General features: G+C 36.1%; 1 protein-coding gene across 14 annotated transcripts in view; it reads left to right on the top strand.

Annotated features, from left to right (window-relative positions):
• The window catches only part of LOC115237144 (potassium voltage-gated channel protein Shaker), a 101,548-nt gene that overhangs the window by 72,288 nt on the left and 4,813 nt on the right, over positions 1-24,447 (top strand). For 11 of the 14 annotated variants that reach the window (XM_029810005.1, XM_029810004.1, XM_029810011.1 and 8 more), the window contains 4 exons: positions 15,976-16,099; positions 18,060-18,325; positions 18,788-19,431; positions 21,903-22,032. In XM_029810005.1, the coding sequence (XP_029665865.1) occupies positions 15,976-16,099; positions 18,060-18,325; positions 18,788-19,431; positions 21,903-22,032 (1,164 nt within the window). Of the gene's footprint in view, positions 1-15,975; positions 16,100-18,059; positions 18,326-18,787; positions 19,432-21,712; positions 21,843-21,902; positions 22,033-24,447 lie in introns of all 14 variants that reach the window. The other 3 variants (XM_029810006.1, XM_029810012.1, XM_029810017.1) reach the window with 2 other exon arrangements.

Below are 24,447 nucleotides of genomic sequence, written 5' to 3'. Positions count from 1 at the left end.
TATAAGATATATATTTCAAAATATCCGCGATAACAGTTACTCATGAAATCAGCAAGCGAAAGAATTAATCGTTATTGTGGATAAGCGATAATAATAAAAATTCTGATACTTTCGAATAATCTACATACTTTTTTAAAGAGTAGGTGAATATAAAAAGATATTTCTTATCTCAGATTTTTTATAATCGATCAAGTCTATCAAATCTATTGTTTTATAAGTATCTATTATTTAATATGGAATATCGAGATTTTCAATGTTTATATGCAAATTTGAAGGTCAAAATGTGCAGAACATTTTTAGTAACAAAAACGTAATTGGCTGAGCGAGCAAAAATTTTTTAACAGATTTGGTAGATCCAATTAATCCGTAAGTTTCAATCTTTGAATGATGTACGCAAATGCTGTTTAGCGAACAAAATGTCGAATCTGGCGATAATAGAAAATGATACAGTTTAGCTATCAAAGCTACTACGAGTTAATATCATCACAGTATTTAAAAGTAAAAAGCTGAGCAATTAATAGAAAAAATTAAATGTCAAGAATGAACGGGCGAGTTCGATGAAAACAGCACGTTAAAGTTATACCTTAAGATTATCCGCTATAAATCATTATTTTGCTATTTTTTTAAAACAGGCTCTTCCTAATCTTAATTATTGATTCATGGTCGATTTACGGGCGAAACCAATGAGACATCAATTGTTACGCTATACAACAACGTTACAGCTAGTACCAGTGCAGTGAATATACACGTGATTGCTGGAGAGCATGAATCGATTATGGCAAACTGGAAAATAGCGATGGCAGTTACACCGGGGGAGGTCTCTTACGTGGATCCTTGTCATTACGTAAAGGAAATAAGGGTATAGATTGAGAGAGAAGAGAAAGCTAGATGCACATGTATGTGCGTGAGACAGAGAAAAAGAGAGAGAGAGAGAGAGAGAGAGAGAGATATGCTAGAAAGAGAGATGGTATGTGCGTCATGCCGGATCCATTCACCGGCTTCGCAAAGATGGAATGAACCAGGTCGCGAGTACAGTTTATTTAGGTCAGTTTCCCTGCTCTTCTCACGACCTCGATGGGAGCGGTTAACTCTCTGATTACCATGTGAATACACCGCTCGGCATCAATGAAATGTCCACAATGACCCTGATCCGACGAATTGTCGCTCCACAAAGTCATTCTTTCTACGCACTTACATCTAACAATAAGTTACATTTAAGATTTAAAAATATCATCGAGAATTTTGCTTGAATTTTATTTTTGTATCGAATGTGTTCGGGATACAGTATATTACATATTACAAGATAACAAAGCCGAGAATTTTAAATTGTAATAGACTATTCGTAAGTGCAGAATAGTACATTTTAGAATAATAAAAAGAATGAAAAATAAAAGAATCTAATTTATATTTATTATAAGATAGATTTATTATAATATATTTATTTATAAGATAGAAGTTTTATCATATTATCATAAACGTAACAGAATCATAGTTGCTCGCGTTACTTCGACTCGTTTAACCTTTTGTTTATCGGAAAGTGAATCAATCGACACTGTCGTTCCTATAGAGAAGCTCTCACTGAGATCAATCGTCGAGTGCATCCAGTGTTTCCCTATTGTCTTCTTTGGTGCAAATAGTTCTTGATAGCGAATCTTCATCGAGATAAGTTTATTGTCCTGCTTTTAGAGTTGGAGTGTTTTGCCAGACTATTTATTTAAACATTGATAGTCTTTGTATCAGATATAGTTCAGATTTTATAAATATTAGAATAATTAATGCATCGCATTGAACTTTAAAGAGATTTTATCTGACAAATAAATTTTTATGAGCTAGTTAAAAGATATATCAACGCATTTTAATCCTATATATAGAATTTTGATGAATTAGCGTGATTTAATTTATTACTGTTTACAAGTAATAATAATAATCTTTAAATATCTTGACGATTATTAAAGAGTCGTTTTTTTCTCGAGTGTTTCCCGGTGGCCCGAATATGCGGATATTTATTGACATATATTAACTTTCGACCACGAAATTTCGCGCTGCGACGAGTCACAAAATTGCTCCGCTTCGTTTCGAGTAAATATGAAAAATGCAAATTAAGAAACATGCATTTTCTATAGCACACGTATTTTTTCTGGATATTTTTATAAAAATCATGATGATCATCGTGTGAGTTAAAAAACGAAACGATGATTAACGAACGGACGTATCGAATCCTTGACAATGACTGTTTATCGCAAATCACGTCTAAAAGCGAAATGCAGGAGAAGGATAGCATGGAGATAATGGCTTTATGCGTTTAACCATTTAGTTCACGTTAACAAGAGAGAACGGGAAGGGAAATTAATTTCTCTCGGTCTCTTGTTACTCTTAAACGGACGTACTGCTTTTTGTTAAAAGTTGACGTTGACGTTCGTTCTTCACAAAGAACTTCCCGTCGAGTCTCTTTTATCCCTTTTTCTCGAGCGTTTCATAACCATTCGACGTTCTACCGAATAAAAAAAAAATTTTAATAAAAACCAGTTCTCTAATGAATCATTCAATTATGCGTGTTGCAACTTTTATTAGCCGTCATCTCGGCCGAATAAAGCAATTTAACGCATAGTTGTTTACTTACAAGTTTATTGAATTAACTGCCTGATACAGTAAGTTAAACACATTAATTTGCATTGAGATTATTATATTAATTTGAAATAACAATTGAGCGCTTATTTAGTTGTTAAGTAAAGTTGATTTTGAATGTGTATACAGCATACTTCTATTCTATAATATCGTAAATCAGAGTCCTGTTGTTTTAAAAACTAGATATCACGTCACGATTGTTCGTTTTACTATGCTTTTACATACATAATGTTTTATTTTGAAAAGGTCTTAGCTTAGTGCAGGGTTGAAAATTACCGCGACGCACGGAAACAATTCGGAAAAGTTTATTCGCGATAAATGTCGCTAAATGGTACTTTTTTCCTTGAATTGGAAGAACGATTTTCAATCATTATATTTTATGTATATATGTAAATCCGGTATTTAAGATAAAAGTAGAGAATAAATAATTTACGGAAACGATATACATTGTAAATTGTAATAAATGAATTTATATTCGTCTTATTTGGCTGATTATTACTACTTAAGAGCGTGTATATATATACGAGTAGTACAGCTATATTTATGGTCCGACATGGAAGACGTACTGACCTTGGCTTTATGGTAGCTGAGAGTTTCAGTAGATCACAGCTGACTCGGTCATGGTGAAAAACGTGCGATAAAGAGAATGAAAAGGAGTGGCGATGAGAGCGGGAGAAATCCGTAAGAATTATAAGAAAGAAGAAAATGGTAAAAACACAAACCAAGAGAGAAACAGAAAATAATTATTGTTTTTTTTTGGCAATTATATATTAATACTTTATTGTTATATACAATGCACTGTATACACATTCGTGCTAAAAATATATTAAAAATTTACATTTTCCTCCCTGATAAAGATATAGAGAGTAGAAGAAAGAAAGACAGTGAATGTGTAAGGATAGCGGAGCGTTGTGGGGTTGGTGGGCCAGGATCAAGAGTAGTGGTTGGGGGATGAAGGTTCGTGGTAGGGACACAAGCCGTGGAGGGGGACGTATTGATTGCGTGCGGTTAGTGCGACGAGAAGAGATCGTGCAAGACAGAGAGAAGACCATCGGAGAGTGAGAAGTAGAGAAGAGGAGAAAGAGAGAAAAGAAGCTATCGGTGAGAGAAAGGTAGCACGAGAACGGCGCGGGATAGTAAAGACTCGTGTAACCGAAACAGCATGACCAACGCAAACAAGAGGGGGAGAAAGGAAACGGGAATTGTTATTGATAGAAAATGGGATGGAGGATAAAGAAGGGGGGTGGAAGAAGAGGGATAGGTAAATGAAGACGGAGGTGAGCCAAAGAGAAAGTGGGATAAGAAGATAAAGGAAATGAAGAACTTGAACTGCGGGAGAGTGCGAAAGAGGAAAAAGATTTCAGGGGAAATATTGCAATAGAATAAAATTGCCGTAGAGCTAGGGGAATGAAATTACTCGTGTGAAAGTGGATTACAGTACAAGTGATTTTGAGAACGGGATAGAAAAGGGACATTAAACGTCGCACTATACGATTCCATTTTTGTCTGCGCATCCGGAACGGTTCGATTTTCAACACATTAGTTGTTCCAATCTAGTTTCTTATTTTCTCGTTTGCTTTTACGAATTGCTTTAGACTAGATTTGCATTACAAAAAGACCAAAGTACAAGAGGAAAACAAGATGGTTTGAGTCTTAATTATCTCAAGTGATACTTAGTAAAATTAAGTAACTAAATTTGTTTAATAAAAATAGAAAGAGACATCTCGTAAAATTTTTGTTAAAATAAAATCATTTTTATATATTTTTATCTTTCAAATTATGAAATGTTTATATAATTTTGTATAATTTTAAGATAAGTTTTTACTGTTATCACTTAGTCGGAATATAATCAAATATACATTTCAAATTAATTTTTTTTTTTTTATTTAATAAAGTAAAACACGTTTAATCAAATTTACAGAAAATAATTAACGATCAGGCAGGCTAATTCTTGATTTAATATTCCTTATTGTTTTCTTCTTATCCGTAGTCTGCAGAGAATTATTTCGAATCGTAATAAATATGTGAACGTAACGGTAATAGTTTAACATCACAATGTGATCATGTTCCTTTGTTTCTCTTCCAAATTATTGTCAATATACGCAGCATTAGAAGGAATTTAGCAATTGACAAAAGGAGAAGAAGAATAGAAAGAAATAGAAAATGCTGGAAGCGAAAGAACCAGAGATAAAGCAAATGAAACAAAAAGAGAGAGAAAGAGAGACGGAGATCAATGCTGTTATTCTGCAATGCTGCCATATATTACTATTATTTTCTTCCACTGTGGGATGTGTGCCGAGGGAAACTTTTGCGAAGCTTTCGTCTATGCGAAATGCTATGTTAGTCAATGTATGTAGGTCGCTTAGTTGCTCGCTGGCTGGTGTGAGTCACGGAAGGGAAGATGCGCCAGGTCGCGTCGAGTTGGAGTTACAACTCGACGAGCGCCAGCGGACTGGCATTTATCAGATTTGCGATACGCGAAGAGCGTGAAATGACGAGTTCTCGATTCTACGACAGTTCCAGTAGATTTTAAGAGTAACTAACTATTTAGCACGGGAGTAACTCTGTATCGAATGGATCATCGATTCAATTTTTAAGATGTGAGAAATTCTGTCCTCTAAAGAATTAATTTAAAGCAGTAGGAGTAATATATCCTGATTGCATTTGTTGTAGAATCTTATCTTCTTCTTCCACTTGATACAAAATCGAACTAGCATTCACGCATCAATAACTGATACTATATAGTGTTGGGTCGTTGTAGCTCGTTCACAGAATTGCATTATCATCATGCGCAAGTTTCGCCCAAAGTTTGTTAAAGCCACCGATGAACTGACGTTAATCAAGTTGCGGTTTGGCGAGATTGATGACAGAGAGCGGTGTCAAATCACGAAAATGTTAGTTTTGCTTTTGCCTTGTTTTACAATAACTTTTTCCCAAAGTAATACGGTAGTATGTATTGGAGCGCAATTAGAACCCGTATTATCATGTTCTGATCTTACAATGGTATCAATTGTTTTCACATCTGATCTTAGTCCTTTGGTTCAAGTTTCTATACAAGATATACATTTCATGGTTAGGCTATGATAGCGGCTATGAGAGATGCACGATTGTCTCTTTCGGGCGTATATCGGTATACATGGTCGTTGGTCTGGTGAAAACTCGTGACGATGTTGACGATGATGGCGGCAACGACGTTGACAATGAGTCTCTTGGCACGAAGACCCCGCTCGCCCGATATGTCATCATCCCTCTTTGCCACCTTCTTTTGCTATTCTCATCCGCGTGAACCACCCACATTTTTTCTCTTCACAGCGTGTTAAACTTCTCTCACCCACGAACGCGACGAGCGGTCTGCCTTATCCGCAAAGAGGGGAGAAGGATAGAAATCTGGAGTGTGGGGAGGATTGTGAAGAACATGCTAGAATGGAATGGAGTGCATCTCGTTGCCAGGTTGATTACGCAACAACCATTGATCTCCTCGGTCTTTAGAACCTTGTGCTTTCCAGAGCTGAAGTTATGTTTTATAGACGATTTAGACAAATCGTGTTGTTTTTCAGACATTCGAACAAAGATGGATGGCAAAAATCTAATTAGAGATAATTTAATTAAAGTTTGAAGAAATGGATTTCTTTTTTATTTATCTCCGTATTTTTTATTTCGTATATTTATTCTTAATCTTTATTTGAATAATATGAAGATGATAAAAACCTCCCTTAAGACAAACATGCATGTTGATGCACGATATTGTTGTTTTACATTTAACTAGGTATATAATTTTTTTTTAAATAATTGATAAATTGAAAAATGATAGGACAAATTAAGGGACCCAAAGTATGTTCAGCGGAAATGAGAGAAAACTGAAACTCGAATAAAAAGCTCGCGTGTCCCGTATATAAGGATACTAACGATTGCACTACGCGATTAGGGCAAACGAAACAGCCGTGGGGAGAAGATATGTTCTGACGCGGCGTGGCGTAATGTGGACACGGGGATATGCAATTTTGTGTAGGGTGAGTGGAAACTTGGTCAGGACGAAAAAGAGGAGGAAGGGCTTGGCGCTTTGCAGGAGAGAGGGGGAGCGATGAAGGGGTGGGATGGCGAAAGGAAGACGACATCCCCGCGCGCAGGAGGACGCGCGCAGCTTTCCGGCCGCTCCAGTGAGCGAGACGCGTGCGACGAGGAAGAAGGTACGACGGAAACGAGTCGCTTCTGTCCTCGATTCGCGATACTCCTCCATGCGTCGCGCTCCCACCATCGACAACCTCTGTTACCTCCATCCAGCTACGGTGAAGAAGAAGAAGAAGAGAGACAGAAAGGGAGGTGAAAAACGGAAAGAGAGCTCATCGTCAGTACGGTGTGGTATCCTCAGACGAGTTCTCGTCGGCGCAGCGCGAAGGTGGAGCCGATAGAACATTCCCTGGCCTCTCCCGCTCGCACCTCGTGGCCGGCCGTAGGTAGATACGTGAGGGATACGCGCGCGAGCGCCGTACGACGCGGGCGAGAGGAAGAGTGAGCGAACGAGCGACCCGAACCGCTCGGACCTATATGAGTGCCAGTTTCGCGGAGGAGTGCGTGCGCGAACGAAGCCGCGGCTCCGGTCGGCGCGGCGGCGGTGCTGAGTGCGGTCGCGCGCGCGGTACGAGGTGCAGTGAGGTGTACGAAGGTGTACAAGGTGCTCCGGAAAGGCGTTGTCGTTATCGCGGAAGAGGACGCTCTCTCTCCTCTTGGCGATGATTAAACTGTGGCGACCTGGAAGATCCTTAATGGCCCGTCATTGGATTCCGCACGACTTGGCGCGGCTGCTCGTTCCTGTCGTGAAACGTCAGTGATCGGCGAAATGCGCGAGGGTATCAGCGTCAGTTGATCCTGAAAGCACCTAGCACTGTTTGTCCCGCTGCGCCTTATCCTGCGTCGGAATCTTGCGGGACAGGGTGAAAGACGCGATAAGGGTGGGAAAAATCGAGACAAAGGAGAAAAATCGGGAGATAGAAAAAAAGAAGGACACAGTACAGAATAAAAGAGAAAGAGAAAGAAAGAAAGAGAAAAAGAGAAGCTGACGAATGATAAAAGGAAACCAGAGAAAAGCTGGAAACTCAGGAAGAAAATAGACAGACTCAGGAGCAGCAGCAGCAGCAGCCATTTTGATCGTGCGTTCTGCGCTGTCGCCGCTATAACTACTCATCAAAGTGATCTCGGTATTCGGTGATCTTGTGTAATATTCTCGTGATATACAGTGGTATCAGTGTCAGTGAAATTTATAAAAAAAAAGAAAGATCGATACCGGGATGAAAAGAGGAAGAGAACGATTGGAAACGGTGTGCCTGCGATAGAAGGAACGCGAGAGATAGTGCGAGAGCAAGAAGAACAAAGAAGAGTAGACGAGGACGGCGAGAGTGACAGAGAGAGGGACCATCGAAGGGTGCGTGTTGTGCGGGGGTGCACCGCTCTCCGGTGGCATGGGGCTCGGGAGGGGGACTCGCCCCCTCTCGTAACCGCCGCGAAGCGCCAAGATTTCCCGCATCGAGTTCATCGAGAAATGGGGGCTGACCCCTGTCCTCAAACCGAGGCAGGACCTACGCCCCCACCGGAATGGTGCGGAGGAACACGGCGACACGAGGTAGGCCGAGCTGAACAGCAGCATTGAGTAGCGAAAGTTAACATAGCGGCTAAAATATGATAGAGGTGTCGACCATGACAGACGACAGGTCATATGAATGCACGTAGCGATAACGATAGATGGGTATATATGTTTTAACGATTGTCACGAACTATGATTTGCGAAGAATCTTTTGGTTATGAGAAAATTAACGGAGTTTTAATTTATAAACACGTGTCTTTGGATTAATTTATGGATTCTTAGAATCTAAAAAGTTCTAGAGACTGCTATGCAGTGATACAAATCAATGTAAGATTAAACTATAGTGTGATTATTGAGACAGCAAGTCATTCGCATGTATGATAGAGATATCAAAACTAATTGTCGCTGGTAGAAATTGTGGTATAGTACACTGGTTTTTAAAAACTCTTGGGTTACACAAAAACAAAATATATTTGAATTTATAAAGAATTTTTATATCGGCTTAAATTTTTCTGATATTCTTGCAATTCTTAAACTTACGATTTTATAAATTTAAAAAAATTGCAAGGTCTGAAATTTTTGCGATCTTTGGATCTCGTTCTTATTGTTAGTTGTGCGACTGTTCCATGACCATTGATTTGCATGCGGACGGTGGGGTGGATCCATGAGATATAGCGTACATAAAGCAAGAGCATTGGAATCTCATGGCATGCTTGATTCATTATAGTCCTGTTAGCTATTTGCTCTTACATAAGCTTTATCTCCTTTTGAGTTTTCTTTCTATCAAATCATCTTTATTACTCGAATATCTTTTGTCTTAGTTTTATTATATGTGATTATCATAAATAGAACTTATACTTTGACGTATTATATGACATAATATGTTCTTATAATTTTCGAATTTGTGCGCATTATGTTGAATCTGTAGTTTGAAGATCTTAAAAATGTCGTTTCTTCATGTTGGCGTTAACTGTATATAGTGAGAAGAATCAATTCAATCAATCAGATCATGAGATATAGCGTACATAAAGCAAGAGCATTGGAATCTCATGGCATGCTTGATTCATTATAGTCCTGTTAGCTATTTGCTCTTACATAAGCTTTATCTCCTTTTGAGTTTTCTTTCTATCAAATCATCTTTATTACTCGAATATCTTTTGTCTTAGTTTTATTATATGTGATTATCATAAATAGAACTTATACTTTGACGTATTATATGACATAATATGTTCTTATAATTTTGTTGTTTGAAGATCTTAAAAATGTCGTTTCTTCATGTTGGCGTTAACTGTATATAGTGAGAAGAATCAATTCAATCAATCAGATTTAAGAAAATAGCAAATTGCAATCGAAGAAAGTTTTTTTCAATATATTTCCCAACTAATTAAAAATTATTCCTGATTTCAGCATAAAGATAATACAAATTTTATAATTAGAGTATATTTATATTTTATTATCATTATCAAAAACCTAGACATCATTATTAATTACTTTGAAGATTCGCAATCAATACATAACATTTGATTTAAATTCAAAGTTCTTATCCTGAAAGTCTCCAAACATCCAAATCTGTAACCTTCATGATTAAAATATTAGTGTTATCTTTAAAACACACAAAGTTATTATTGAATTAATCATAGACAAAAGTAAGTACAAATATACGTACACAGCTCCAATGGAGGAAAATTATATAATGGAATCTTCCTGGATGCCATTTTGCCGTGAAAATATCATTTATCGCGCTATTACTTCGTTTATTATGTCGAATGTTAAACTCTCGAAAATAAGCAGCGTTAAAACCACATATGATATTTTTTTATATTGAAATAAATTATTCTCAAAATCTTGAAACCATCCACGGATTAAACAGATCATCATAGTTTTGGTACGACGTGCATTTAAGGACCAGGCGACAAAACCACGAGTGGACGTAAATTTAACCGACGTTAAATTTTGCACCACGTTTAACTCGCTTTCCACCGGTGGCAAACTCTAAAACAAATTTTACGATTTCATGCGCTTGTAATTCACGCAAGAAATTGCTTTTGAAGGAGGACGGAAAAAGATAGAGAAACATTTTCCTCGATGGTCACTGCGTCTATACTATTGTTTACGGTTCGCGATATGATCCGCACGATTGTCCCGCGTCTCACAACTCGTCCCCTCACCACGAAAAACAACAGGAGAAACAAACAATGTGATCAATGAGTTGATCTAATAATAACCGTAATGATTACACACGTGCGGATTTGCTCCGGCATAATTGCTGCTATACTTTTTATCTTTCTTTTCTTTTTGAATATGTTTTGACTCACGAATAATCATATTATTTTAAATTTAATCGGTATTATACAGAAGATATCCAAATTATCTGTCGCCTTTTTAATAAATACTAAAAAATGCGTATTTATATTATTGCATATTTCAAAATTGTTTAACTTACAATAAGTGTTATATCTCGAGTAATAAATTATGCGGCAGAATTTGGATTTTCCGCTAGAAATATAACAACAGAAAAGCATTCTTTTTTTGCCGAACATTTTTATGGAATGCATAGCTACGATTTCTTTCACGAGCCATCGGGGAAGGTTGAAAAAACGTGTTATTGAAACAAATACATCTTTTTACATAATTATTGTGGGGGAGGTGGAATTAAATCTATTCCAGATTAATAATGAGAGATGATAACGAACAAAAATATATATTCAAAAGATTTACGGGGAAAATCAAAGATGTATTGAAAATATGAACTTTTAACAAGATAACTTCTGGAAAAATAAATAAAAAAATATACTTTCCTCTGTATAAGAAAGCATATATCTTATTAAATTAAAAAAAAAAAATGATTCTTTGCGGATTTAACGACTACCCATAGAATATTCTAAAGTTTGATTAAAATATTCACATCCTCATTAAATACAAATCTATTCAGCTTTGTGGATTATCGGGAACAAGATATTTCTCTTTCGATTTGTTCATCTCTTGCGTGTGCGAAGCTCTTTCGAAGTACATACGTAGATCATCCTCGTATGTGCACGTTAAGAAAATGCACCTTTCGCGTAGGAGTCCGTCACGTGCGTGCATACACGAGGGTGTTCGCATTCTTGCACTTGCATCGCATTAGCGATGAGACTCATACTCTAATCTTAAGTGTTGAATGTCTAAATATGCAAGACACGCAAGATTACGCAATCGTTTTCGAGAAATCTTTGTTCAAAATTTATTTTACATTTACATATTTATTTACATGTTGGAATTGTTATTGTGAAAGTATTTTATTAAATCGCTTTCACCGCCATCAAGAATTGAACCCTCGAAGAAGGCTATATGCATATATGTATATATATATATATATATAGAAAGAGAGAAAGAGAGGGAAATTCTAAAAGAATTTAAAATATTAACTTATTGCGAGGGAAAATCATTGTGAATATACAATATTACATTTTAACCTAAATATGCAATATTATAAGAGAAAACATAATCTTCAATATACACTTCCGCCAAATGAGTCTTTCAATTTCCTCCACTACTCTGACATTTGATTTTTTCGCACCTCTTCGTTTTATATATTGTAACTTTATAAAGATCGTTAAGGGCTGCCGCATCCGCTCCGCAGTGGCCTCTCTATTATCCGTGAAGTACTCGATGCAGCGAGAAAATGTAGACGACGCATTAAGGAGCAGAAAGTAGCACGACGTGGTCCGGGCTTCTTAAAGAAGCTCTGAATTAATGATGAAGTCAGGACCGTGACTAGGGAGATCGGAGCATATAGATCTAATAAATTTTGACATGTGTTTTTGCTTTCATTTTTCTATACACATTGAAAGATCATATAAAATATAATAAATTTTAATACAGTATATATATATATATATGTTCTATCTTCTCTATTTCTTGTATATACCGTAAAATGTTAATTCTTATTTCAGTTATTATTTATTTTTAACGCTGTTATTTTGGCAAAGATAATAAACAGTCTAATCATATACCTTTCGATTTAGAGCCCTCGATCTTTCTCTATACAAGCGAGACGAGTAACCATCCTATATAAAAATAATATTCATGTCCCTTTTGAATTTACTTGCTTAAACGTCATGTGTTGGATTTCGTATTTTGATAAAATGAAAAATTATGTTTCCAGAAGGAAAATTGTTTCACTGAACCTGAGGAGGTTATAAGAGTGATGTGTTAGGACTTTGAATCCAAGTCTACCCTTTTCTAAGGATCAGGTTACGCAACTTCCTCCTTGAAGATTCGTGCGCAGTCAGCTCTTCGTCATTTTTCGCCGTCTCGATCTCTTCTTTTAATATGGGTCAGCCTGATTATGCCGAGACACGAATGGTCGCATAAAAATGGAAAGAGCGATGCTTCATGTAGGCGAAGTGTTGCAGATAAAGGAGAGTGAGGGGTATAAGAACTCAGCGAATATTTAGGGTCCTCGATTTCGCCGTCTTTTGACGGGAGAGAAATTATGATACACAAGGGTAATAGTCATACTTTTCATATGGATTAGAGAGATAGTGTTGTTATAAATTTTGAAAGACAGATTTTGGTGAATATAGTATCTTGTTAATAGATAATACATGCAAATCATCGTTTCCCCACGTTAAAATTTACGTAGTCACGAGTTAAGAAATACGCTTTTTTTCAACATATTTCTTCAGCCACATTCTTAGAAAATGTAGATACCGAAAATTGCGAAGTTATAGAGCTACATATATCATATTTTTATCAGCTACATTCGAATATGTATAATTACTAGTGTGCACGATCAATCGCAGATTATTGGAATCGATACTCGTAATTTTTTTCTTTCTCCAATGACCAATTCGTTTCCCGTTATTTTCCACTATTTTCATTTCAAGTCCTCTCTATAGTCTTTCACTTTTTCGGGAGTACAGTCGGACAGTATCATATAAATGGAATTGATTCTCAGTCGTAATCACTAGACCGGACTCACGTTACCAATTAGAGACCGACACCTTTCACGCTTCTTTTCTGACGGGAAGCAACCACTCTGAATAGGTATCAGGCCTTACATCACTTAGCATTGATAGGTATCGGTGCTTTAAACTTATTACCTACTTTCGGACAAATCTGAAAAGGGAAGAAAATTTTAAAATTGGAAAAAATTGTGCGATAAATTAGTAAAAAGTTTGGAATCTATTTTTGATGATATTCCATGAGAGAACGTGGGAAATATAATATATGAAATGAATAAAATCAAAAATTTTACTTATTATCGGTGAATTTAAATTTGTTATTTAGTATCTGAAAATGGAAAAAAAGATTCTAAAATTTATAAGGATTTCTTTTTTTCATACTTTCCCCTTTATTCCCAAGTACTTTGTGTTATATGCGAACGTTTTTATAAAAATTTGATATTTTGATATTTATCGTAGGTGGAATAAATTTATAAAGATTTCTTTCTTTTCACACTTTCCCCTTTATTGTCGAGTACTTTGTATTATTCGCGAACGTTTTTATAAAAATTTGATATTTATTGTAGATGGAATAATTTATTTGCATAATAATCTTATGCTCGGTTGTCGAAATATCAAAATGATGCAGCGCGTATTGTAAATTTTAAGTTAATTGAGATTTATCGATGGATTAATTTCCTTGAATCATAATCAAATCCCGTTTTTATTTTCATGAGATTGTAAACGATTGCGCGCAATGTACCTTATGCGCATAAAACGCACAATAACGTTGTCATCAATAATCCTTGCATCTCTAGTGCTGCACTTCTTACACGAAAGCATCATCATTATCTATTGTTTCTACTCTTTCAGCGGATATGATAGTTATGATAGTGTTATAAATGATTATGCTATGTAACCTAATGAATGTTTGGTAGAGTTGAAACTATTATATTGAAAGTTAGCTCTTGAGATTACGAATTTTTCATATGGATGTATCATTAAAATCAAGCACGTAAGAACTTTATTAGTCTATCCGTTACACGTGAAATTCTTCTTTATGGCGGCACGTGTCATCGGCAATCGTCGTGTAAGACCGCGTAGTGGCTATTTCCGCTACTACGTCGTGCTATTTCCATCGTCCGCGCTTCGGGGGTACACGGACTTTGAAATTGATGTTTGTCCTCGTCACATCGGCTTCCCATTGACGTCCAAAAATAAATCACCAATCGACGTAACTGCCGCCGGATACATCGACTGGATGCGTCTTCGCTTTTAAATCAGACGTCTCGTAAAGCAACTCTAGCCCTGAGCGACTTTTACGTCTTCTATAAGTGGATTATTTAATGATTAATTTTAGAAACCAAGAAATGTTGAAGTATTTTGCGAAATAACTTCCAAGAGGAATAATCACACTTCTGTTAAAAATTTTTTGTATTGCATATTACATTTTACAAAACTAAGCGAGAGGACGGAGAATGATCGCGCGATCTTGTGAAAAGAAGCGTCTTATTAAGTTGATTCTTCAGCCTTTCGGCATCTTATTGTATGACGGTGCTTAAATTTGACAGAACATTGCTTATAGTTTTATATTTATTTGACATCATCTTTTTATTTATCAGAAAGAAAATTATGTATAATATTTTAAAAATATTATTGAGGTATCATAAGTATATGCTTGCGCTACTTATCAGTCAAAACTTTCTAGGACAGATCTTTGATATATTAGCAAGGATTAAAAATTAGTGTATCAGCAATGATTTTCTGCCCTGAAATTATCTCTTATAGTATGTTTATCTTAGCGAACGAATTTTCGCAAAACAAAAGCTCTTTCTCAAAGCGATCTCTGTTCAAGCGAAATAACTTTCGCCCTTTTCAAACCTTCAAAGAGGGATTGTTCTCCTCTCATTCATCCTTAAAAGATGCCACTCAAGCGCCTGCATATGATTAATTCTCTAATTATATATGATCGCGTGATACTAATTCTGACTATTCGTAGAACTTAATTGAGGTAAAAGGAAAAATTCTTATTGTTATATTTAAAAGGATGTAGGCTAATCTAATTCATTTTTGAAACGTATTATTATCTTCAAAGTCATTATATGTTTTTAATATCAGTGTTTTGATCTTACTCAAGAGTTAATTAACGCGTCTGATAGTTCGATAGTCCGATAGTCCGATGTAATTCCGACGATTGTCGCTCTGACATTCACCCGAATCTCGTCTTTTCGATCTGTTTGACTATCGTCGCAACCGACGCGCACCCATCAATTGCTCGACACACTTTCGGTACCGTGTACACAAGTTCAAGTAGAGACTGCTAATAATGAGTAGATATTAACATACGTAGAGTATTGTAGATTATAGATATGCATTGTGTGTGTCTATTTCCATTTGGCCATTAGAACGTCAAGTCTAGTAGCCTAGCGGACACGTATATACGCCATGCGTCCACCTGATAGTCTATTAATAAGACAGCCTGCGGACCACTTTCTGGTAAACTGAAAATCTACTTGCTTAATGTAGTGCAGGAAGAGTATTGAGCATTTACAATACAATAATTGTGTGTTAAAAATTTATAGAGAGAATTATAAATGGTATTTTACTGTATCATATTAGTGCCGATCCTAGAATGGTTCTGTTCTATACAAATTTTTTTAGATCAATATATGAGTATTTTAATCTTAATCTAAATCTAGTAATTTATGTAGCAATCTAATAATTTCTTCTTTCTATGATTTCTATATCATGTAGATGTTGAAGTTATTGAAATAGAGGCGCAGTATAATTTTTGGTTGTGCTGTCGGAAAGTATATTAACGGCACTATATGACTTTGATTATTGCAGATCGCTGCCGAAACTCAGCAGCCAGGACGAGGATGGGACGAATCCCCACACCCAATACACAGGCGTCACACATTTCGAGCCCATACCGCACGATCATGATTTCTGTGAGAGGGTCGTCATCAACGTAAGTTTTAGCGTTTTATCAACTTTAATTCCGAATCTTCCCACTTTATGGACTGATGACTTATGAACTTTATCTTATCATAATCTCTCTGCCAAAAGACTTACAGCGTTTCATCGTTGTAGAAATATATCGTCATTTTGTATCGTTTAGATTAAAGAATTCTCTTGAGGGAGAGAAACCAGAAGTTTTTGACTCCTTATAATTCTTGGCGGCACCGATTCTTGGAACGAAAAATTTTCGATGCCAAACACTAAAAAAGTTTCGTCTTCGCGGAACCCTGGCGCCACCGATCTTTAATCTCGCAAAACTCTTGGCGCCATAAATCTATAAATTCAATGCTTTTTAAGGCGAAGGCGATAAAATATTACCGATATCTCAAATATAAATATAGTTCCATTTAAATATTGCTTTCTTCAATCCGTTTTTTCTCGTTTAATCGCGTTTCTACCCTTTTTTATCGCTACAAGCACTAAAATTATATGCATAATGTTTTTACGCATAGACAACTCTAGTCCGATTTAGTTTCGCACATTCGTTCTTCTTTTCGAAGAGGTGAGATTATCTCAAGACATGAAGTGACCTACAGACCGCGTTTTGGCGGCCGTCCAAGTTCGTCTTGGAATCGGGGGCGATATAGCATCAAGGTCGTATTGTATGAACGGAATTATCTGTCCTCGCGGATGACACGACTGCATTGCGCCAATTACAGCAATCGGTTCGATCAATGCGTCTTACTCTTTTTTTTTTACTCTTCTTTCCGCCTCGAAATGGACACAAAAACTCAGTAGAGGTCAAAGCACGCTGCGCGATGCGTGGGTGAAGCGTATAGGTATCGTGAGATCGATGTGTAACGTGCACACACATATAAACATTTGAGAACTAACACATGCTTTTACTCAGTAAAAGTTCTCAGTAAAAAGCAAAACGTTAAGAGACATAATTGAAGATTATCTGAAATCTTCTTTTTATAAAAGATGCCTTCAATGTTTAGAAATATATTGTTTCTTTACAACGAATTTATCTTATTCTCTTATCTTTTGCTCGTCAATTCTAGTTCTATCCGTGAGATTCTTTCGACAAAATAAAAATATTTTATTTGAAATCACATTTGCCACTTCTTTTTTTTTCTATTTTCATTGGTTTCTTCTTTTTCTTTCTTTTTTTGATCATTTCGCCGTTAATATATAACTTGTGTTTTCCTCGAGTGTATATTCAGTTCTTGGCCAGAGTGAGCAATGTTAATCGAGCTATTGTTAAATCGAAAAATGCTGGAATTTTACTCTTTAAAAGAATTATTTCTCTTTAAAAGAAAATTTATAAACCGCGACGTTTTGTCAAGAAAAATTAGTTTTATTGTTTATCTTAAGCATGATTATAAGTCACTCTCGAATACAATTCTAATCTCTTTAAATTCATTAATTTTTATAAACCATTGGTTAGAACATGTCGCTGTTTATGCAAATCCTAAGTTCCGTAGCTATTTGTAATAGAAGGTTGTTGATTTAATGTACCTTTTTTATTATAAATTAGTCTTTAGCTTCAAAAATATTTTATATTTAAATATTTAATTTCATGGATATCCTATTTATATAAATATATAAATTCTATAAATATCTACAAATCTATCGTTGTACAAATCTTTGATAAACGTTTTATTTATTGATTAATTTATGGTTTAACAGACGCATCGATTTTGACGAAATTGGTTTTGATCACATTGAATTATAGATTTTTCTTTAAAATATTGAAAATCTTAACGAGAATTACCGAGCTACTCAACATAAGTTAACAACGCTAGGTGAGTGGTCTACTCGATCGACATGATAATCTCCGATAATACGTTAGTCCCTTTGTGACGAGCAGCTTCTACAACCCACCCGCGCCCCAATTAACCGCTTGAGCGGCGCGCCCCGCCCTGCGCGGCGCCACTGTACCAATAATCGATTGCTGCGATCGACAGGTGAGCGGGCTACGGTTTGAGACACAGCTGCGTACGCTGAACCAATTTCCGGACACGCTGCTCGGCGATCCGACACGGCGGCTTCGATACTTCGATCCGCTACGCAACGAATACTTCTTCGATCGGAATCGACCTTCCTTCGATGCTATACTTTATTACTATCAGAGCGGCGGCCGCTTACGCCGCCCGGTCAACGTCCCGCTCGATGTCTTCTCCGAAGAGATCAAGTTCTACGAGTTGGGCGAGATGGCGACTAACAAGTTCAGGTACGAGGACAACTGCTTTTGAATTGGTGTATATGAGCAATTAAAATTAGCACGAACAGATTCTCGTCCTTACAAGTCTACAAGATTTTTCCACCATTTTTAACATCTCAGATCCCTGCGTTCATAGTTTTTTGTCCTAATTACGTATCACGTGTATTATACTCATTGTCAGTAGTCCTTATACTTATACTTAGAGATTCTTTGACCAATTTAGAATGGATCTTTTCTTGAAAATTCCTCACACGGTGACATAACTGTGCAATTTCACATGTCCTTGTTTCTTCAGATCTTATTGTTAGTTACAATCCTGTACCTAAATCTTGCTCCCGCAAGACTACAGTTCTCTCAAAGAGATCTTTGACTTTGCAAACATTCTGTACTACGAATACAAGATACAAGTGTAGAAGATTTACAGAGAATAACTCTATTGTGAGATTAACGAAGCTATGACTAACCAAACAGGGAAGACGAAGGCTTCATCAAGGAGGAGGAAAAGCCGCTGCCGTCGCACGAGTTTCAGAGGAAGGTCTGGCTGTTGTTTGAGTATCCGGAGAGCTCGCAAGGCGCCCGGGTGGTCGCCATAATCTCCGTGTTCGTGATCCTCCTGTCGATCGTGATCTTCTGCCTGGAGACGCTGCCCGAGTTCAAGCATTACAAGGTCTTCAACACGACGACGAACGGCACGAAGATCGAGGAGGACGAAGTGCCGGATATCACGGACCCGTTCTTCCTAATAGAGACTATTTGTATCATCTGGTTCACATTCGAGTTAATAGTGCGCTTCCTCGCCTGCCCAAACAAATTCAACTTCTTCCGTGACGTAATGAACATCATCGATATCATCGCGATCATTCCGTACTTCATCACCCTCGCCACAGTGGTGGCCGAGGAGGAGGACACGCTGAATCTACCCAAAGCGCCAGTAAGCCCGCAGGACAAGAGTACGAACCAAGCAATGTCCCTGGCGATACTCAGGGTGATCAGGCTGGTCAGAGTGTTCCGGATATTCAAGTTATCTAGGCATAGTAAAGGCCTCCAAATCCTCGGGCGGACTCTCAAGGCCTCCATGAGGGAACTCGGATTGCTCATCTTTTTCCTCTTCATTGGTAAGTTTGATAATGGGTTACTTCAAATAATCAGTAATAACAATATGATAAAAATATAACGAGTTTTTATCCAATTAGTTATATGAATCTAGATTTTCTCATATTGAGAATACAAGCTGTGTAGTGATATACTATACGATTTAGATGTATTTATCCAAGCTACATTGACATTTACAATTGTACTTACCACTAAGTGGTATGCATGACCAATTTTCTCATTATCGATATCATTAGCTATACGATTAATTAAAAATATGTCAATGAGGACTTTATTGGATATATGCATGAAATGTAATTTAAGTAATATACATATATATATTTGAACACTTTCTTACATTTATATGTTAATTTAAAAATGTATCAGAGGGTGATAAATTAAATAAAAACAGGATGTGTAGAAAGGAGGAAGGGGGGAAAGAAAAATATAGATAGACGGGTGACGCATCGAGAAGAATAAGAACAAAAGCATTTAACAGAAATCGCGCGAGGTCGAGGTGATCGAGCTTTCGCTATTCTAGTTTGCATTATGTAACACATACCGTATGCAAATGCTTCGGAGTTTGAAACTGTTTCACGGAGGACCTTGGAATTACCATGGATGACGAAGTCGCGAACAGCTATAGATCTGTTTTTATTGTCTGAAAATTTATGACATCTTTGCATCTTCCCCTTTCTCGGGTATATCTAGTCTTAGTTCTCTCGTTTATATGTATGTACCAATTCCAGAATGAATGAGAACATAAAATTTAGCAATTTTTTGTAAATTCGAACTCTTGGATACTTAGATCTCTTTATACATGAGAATATTTACCTACAGAATTTTTTACATAATTACAAGCAGATTTAATGCAAATTGCATGCAAGAAAAATCGATCGATGAAAAAAGTTTATCCCCTTAACTACGCGATTTATTGATGCCAAAGATAAACCATCGACACGGTTGTTTTCGCGAAGTCGCTTTTAAATCAACAATTTCCCGAATGTTTTTCTCTTCGCTGACCTCGGAGACATTCGAAACATCGTTTCGGGATCTATGTTTCTTGGTAATCGTTTCTACGCGAATACTCGTTGCCATTAAAAGGAACGAGCAAACGAGATTTATGGTGTCGTTTGTCTATTGAGTACAGTCGGCAACTTTCGGAAGCCGAAATCTTTGTCGCGGCACAATGGCTTTCGATAGGGGACATGCAAGAAAGGATGCAGATGAGATGGATGGTAGAGTTTTAGAGAATATAGTAGTTTTTAGTTACTACATATTTAGTTACTACATATTTTTATAATTATAAGTTGCTGCGTAGAAACGGTTTAAAAGTTTAGAGCCCAGTTTTAAGAGTTTAAAAGTAGAATACACGGTACACGACACTTTACATTTTACAGATAAATATATAATTTTGATACTATCCATTTGACAATAATGCGTTATCGGTCTATTGATTCTAACTTTTAACTGATGCTATGTTAAAATATTAATTTTTTTATTGGAATTTGATTATTGTATAAAATTATCACAATGGAATTATTTATTTTCTGTCATACTGACATAATGACATAATTGTAATTATTTTACAATTCTTTTACTAATTTTTTAAATATTTATTTGTTTAATTGCGTCAACGCATATACGCATATTTCACCAACGAAATTTATTTATACTTTTTTAAGTTTATGTTAACTAATATAGTGAAAAAGAATTATAACAATTCAAGAATTACTTTTCTAAATGAGATATTATCTCATTTAAACATCTACTACAAGTTCAAGTTCGTCTACACTTAACCCTCTTAAGCTCTTTCAAGGATAAGATCTTCTACAGCCGACAGCTAAGCTCTCAACCTTATGCGGACGAAGAAAATTTCCGTCATCGAATATGTCAACAATAAGACAATGAGTATTGCATAAGCTTCAGAAATCTTTTCTTCGCCATTGGACGACGAGTCGCAAGTGTCTTAGTCGAAGAAGTCGTCGGAATCTAGTTGATTCTAGTTCTAGGACGTTTCAGATGCAATCGCGAGTTTATCCAGATCAGGATGATCCCAGTAATTATGCCGTAACATATTCAACGTATATATTATCACATCTGAACAGACCAGGTGCGATCAATCGATCCCCTCTATGACCGCGTGGGCGATTCCAGGGTGGAACCTCTTAATCAGAAGATCGCACAGATCGGATGATCCTAGTGGTCGGGTTCCGCGTCCGCGGAACGTGTCAACATATGCGACAAGTGCGGATGATGACGTACACCGTCTTGACTCGTGCCTTCCTCTTGTGTTCGTTGCAGGTGTGGTGCTGTTCTCGTCAGCAGTCTACTTCGCGGAGGCCGGCACGCAGGACAGCTTCTTCAAATCGATACCGGACGCGTTCTGGTGGGCGGTGGTCACGATGACGACCGTGGGCTACGGCGATATGAGGTACAGAACCACCGGGGGCGTTAAACCCACTGAACCGGTGTTTTCTTCCTTGCATTGCAGGTGTGGTGCTATTCTCGTCGGCGGTATACTTCGCGGAGGCCGGCTCCGAGAATTCGTTCTTCAAATCCATTCCGGACGCGTTCTGGTGGGCCGTTGTCACGATGACGACCGTGGGCTATGGTGACATGACGTATGATGTACTCACTTTCACTTAAGACTCTAGTTAATGCCCGCAAAACAATGACGACCAGGTCATCGAAAGAGAGAGAGAGAGAGAAAGAGAGAGAGAGAGAGAGAGAGAGAGAGAGAGAAAGAGAAAGAGAGAAATCTAAAGAACTCACACAACTCCTTCGCCTCGATTTATTTCGACATTTCTTTGAAGTTGCACCAACATTCATTAAATGTTTAAATATTTCTCTGATTGAAAATTGAAATTAAAATTAAAATATTCTAATGATAATTTGAGTGATTTAAAAAAAAATTTAGAAATTTAGAAAAATATGCAGTTCCTTGAATAACTTGTATATTAACTAATATTGTAATAGTCATTTAATTATATTCAAAAATGAGAATTAATCGAAACTGTTGGTAATAAAACAAAAAAAAATTATAAATTTAGAAAAGTATTCAAATCCTTGAATAATTTATATATTAATTAGTATTGTAACAGTCATTTAATTGTATTCAAAGATGAGAATTAATCGAGATTGTTGGTGCAATCACATTTTTTTTCCTATCTTCGCCTTTCCTTCCAGTCAGCATGAATTGTTTGAAGCACACTAATTATTTCACTCATTGACGTATTGTTCTGTTTATTTCAAATTTGTGATGACGACATCTTAAAATGCGACTAACAAGGAACCTTCGGCAACGCAAAAATTCAAAAAAATCTGAAACTTTGCATAATTATAGAGTAGTAGTCCCTAATAACGAAACGATTTTTTGTTCGTGCTAAAAATCGGTTTTAGGGATGAAAACAACCTTTTAGAAAAAATCAGTTTTTACATTCCGAAGCGAATATTATTGAAACAAAAAGAAATATGAAAAAATTGTTTAAACAAAAGTTTAAGGTTTCAAATGTACTTTAATATAATTTGAAAATTTTTTCAAAATATTAAAGAAAAATGTTGAGTGGTAGGGATATTTCGAAAAATTTAAAATCCAGATACGCCATTGTAAAGTACATTTGAAACCATAAAACTTTTGTTTAAACAATTTTTTTATATTTCTTTTTGTTTTAATAATATTTGCTTCGGAATGTAAAAACCGATTTTTTCTAAGGGGTTGTTTTCACCCCTGAAACCGATTTTTAGCACCAACAAAAAATTGTTTCGTTATTAGGAACTACTACTCTATAATTATGCAAAGTTTCAAATTTTTTTGAATTTTCGCGTTGCCGAAGGTTCCTTGTAAGTGATTTTTGATTTTTGAGTAAGAGTTACATAATGTTCTCTCTTACTTTATACGCGCGTGGGAATAAAATTTTGTACGAAAAATCGCAATTAATCCGATTATTATTCGATAATCATTTGTCCAAATTTACATAAAATTTCAGTCTGGATTTTAGCCGAAATTTAATTGTTATTTTAACGTGCCATTAAGCTATTTGTGTAAGATTTGGGGATTAAAGTTTCTACACATAAATGTGCCAATTATTTTTTCATCGTTGAATCAATAAAACTGATGACGTTTTTCCAATCATTTCTCTATTCATCTTTTAATATTATTTGCACGCTCATTAATTAAAGCTGACACATGTTTTATGTGTTGCATCTTTGATTTCAATAATATATATCTCTTTGGTCTGACGATGAGATCCTTTAGATTATTTCAGATTTTATAGATTCCAATTTTTCTCTTGAATTTCATAATTATTTAAAATTATGATGTCTCTGGCAAAGATATTTTATAGTACACTTTCTATATTATTATACTAAATTTCGCTCAATCACGATTAGAAAGACCTAAATATCGCGAAAAAGAACTATAACTTCTCCAATTACATGACCCACAATTATATGCATTTTTAGCATTCCAATAAATGTAAACTGCATTTCATGCTTCACTTTATACATCATTCCTCTAAATACTTCCGCCTATTTTACATCTTTTACATGTCAGAATATTCCGTTATTACCATTTGTTTTACGAATTCATAAATTAAATAATTATTTGTTTAATTTAAGAAAACCGGTTCTTTTTTAGTGATAATTTTGGAAGAAAAGTAACCAAATATTTTGTTAAATGATTATGCCGTCAAACTTATCGAAAATGAATCATGAAACGGCGGAATGGGAATTATATATATGCCTAAATTTCTTGAAGCTATTACATAGTAGCATTTTCTACGAATGTATAAAATTAGCATGAGTTGGATCATCGACAGCAGTAATTCTTGACGCTCGTAAAAACTTTGGCGGCGTCTATTGTTTCTATTGCGCATTATACACTTGCCATGCCACTTGCAATTGCTTGAACATGGCTTTCAAGAATTGCGCAACGTTTAAAAGTGTCCACGATATTCATTCATTTAATTTTCGCGCGCAATGAAATTCTCGTCCGAGTCATAGATTTTATAAAATTCGAAAGTATATATATATATATA

Source organism: Formica exsecta, unplaced genomic scaffold (assembly GCF_003651465.1).
Source record: "Formica exsecta isolate Colony F162 unplaced genomic scaffold, ASM365146v1 scaffold28, whole genome shotgun sequence".
Classification (NCBI taxonomy): domain Eukaryota; kingdom Metazoa; phylum Arthropoda; class Insecta; order Hymenoptera; family Formicidae; genus Formica; species Formica exsecta.
This window is presented reverse-complemented; position numbering and strand designations above follow the sequence as displayed.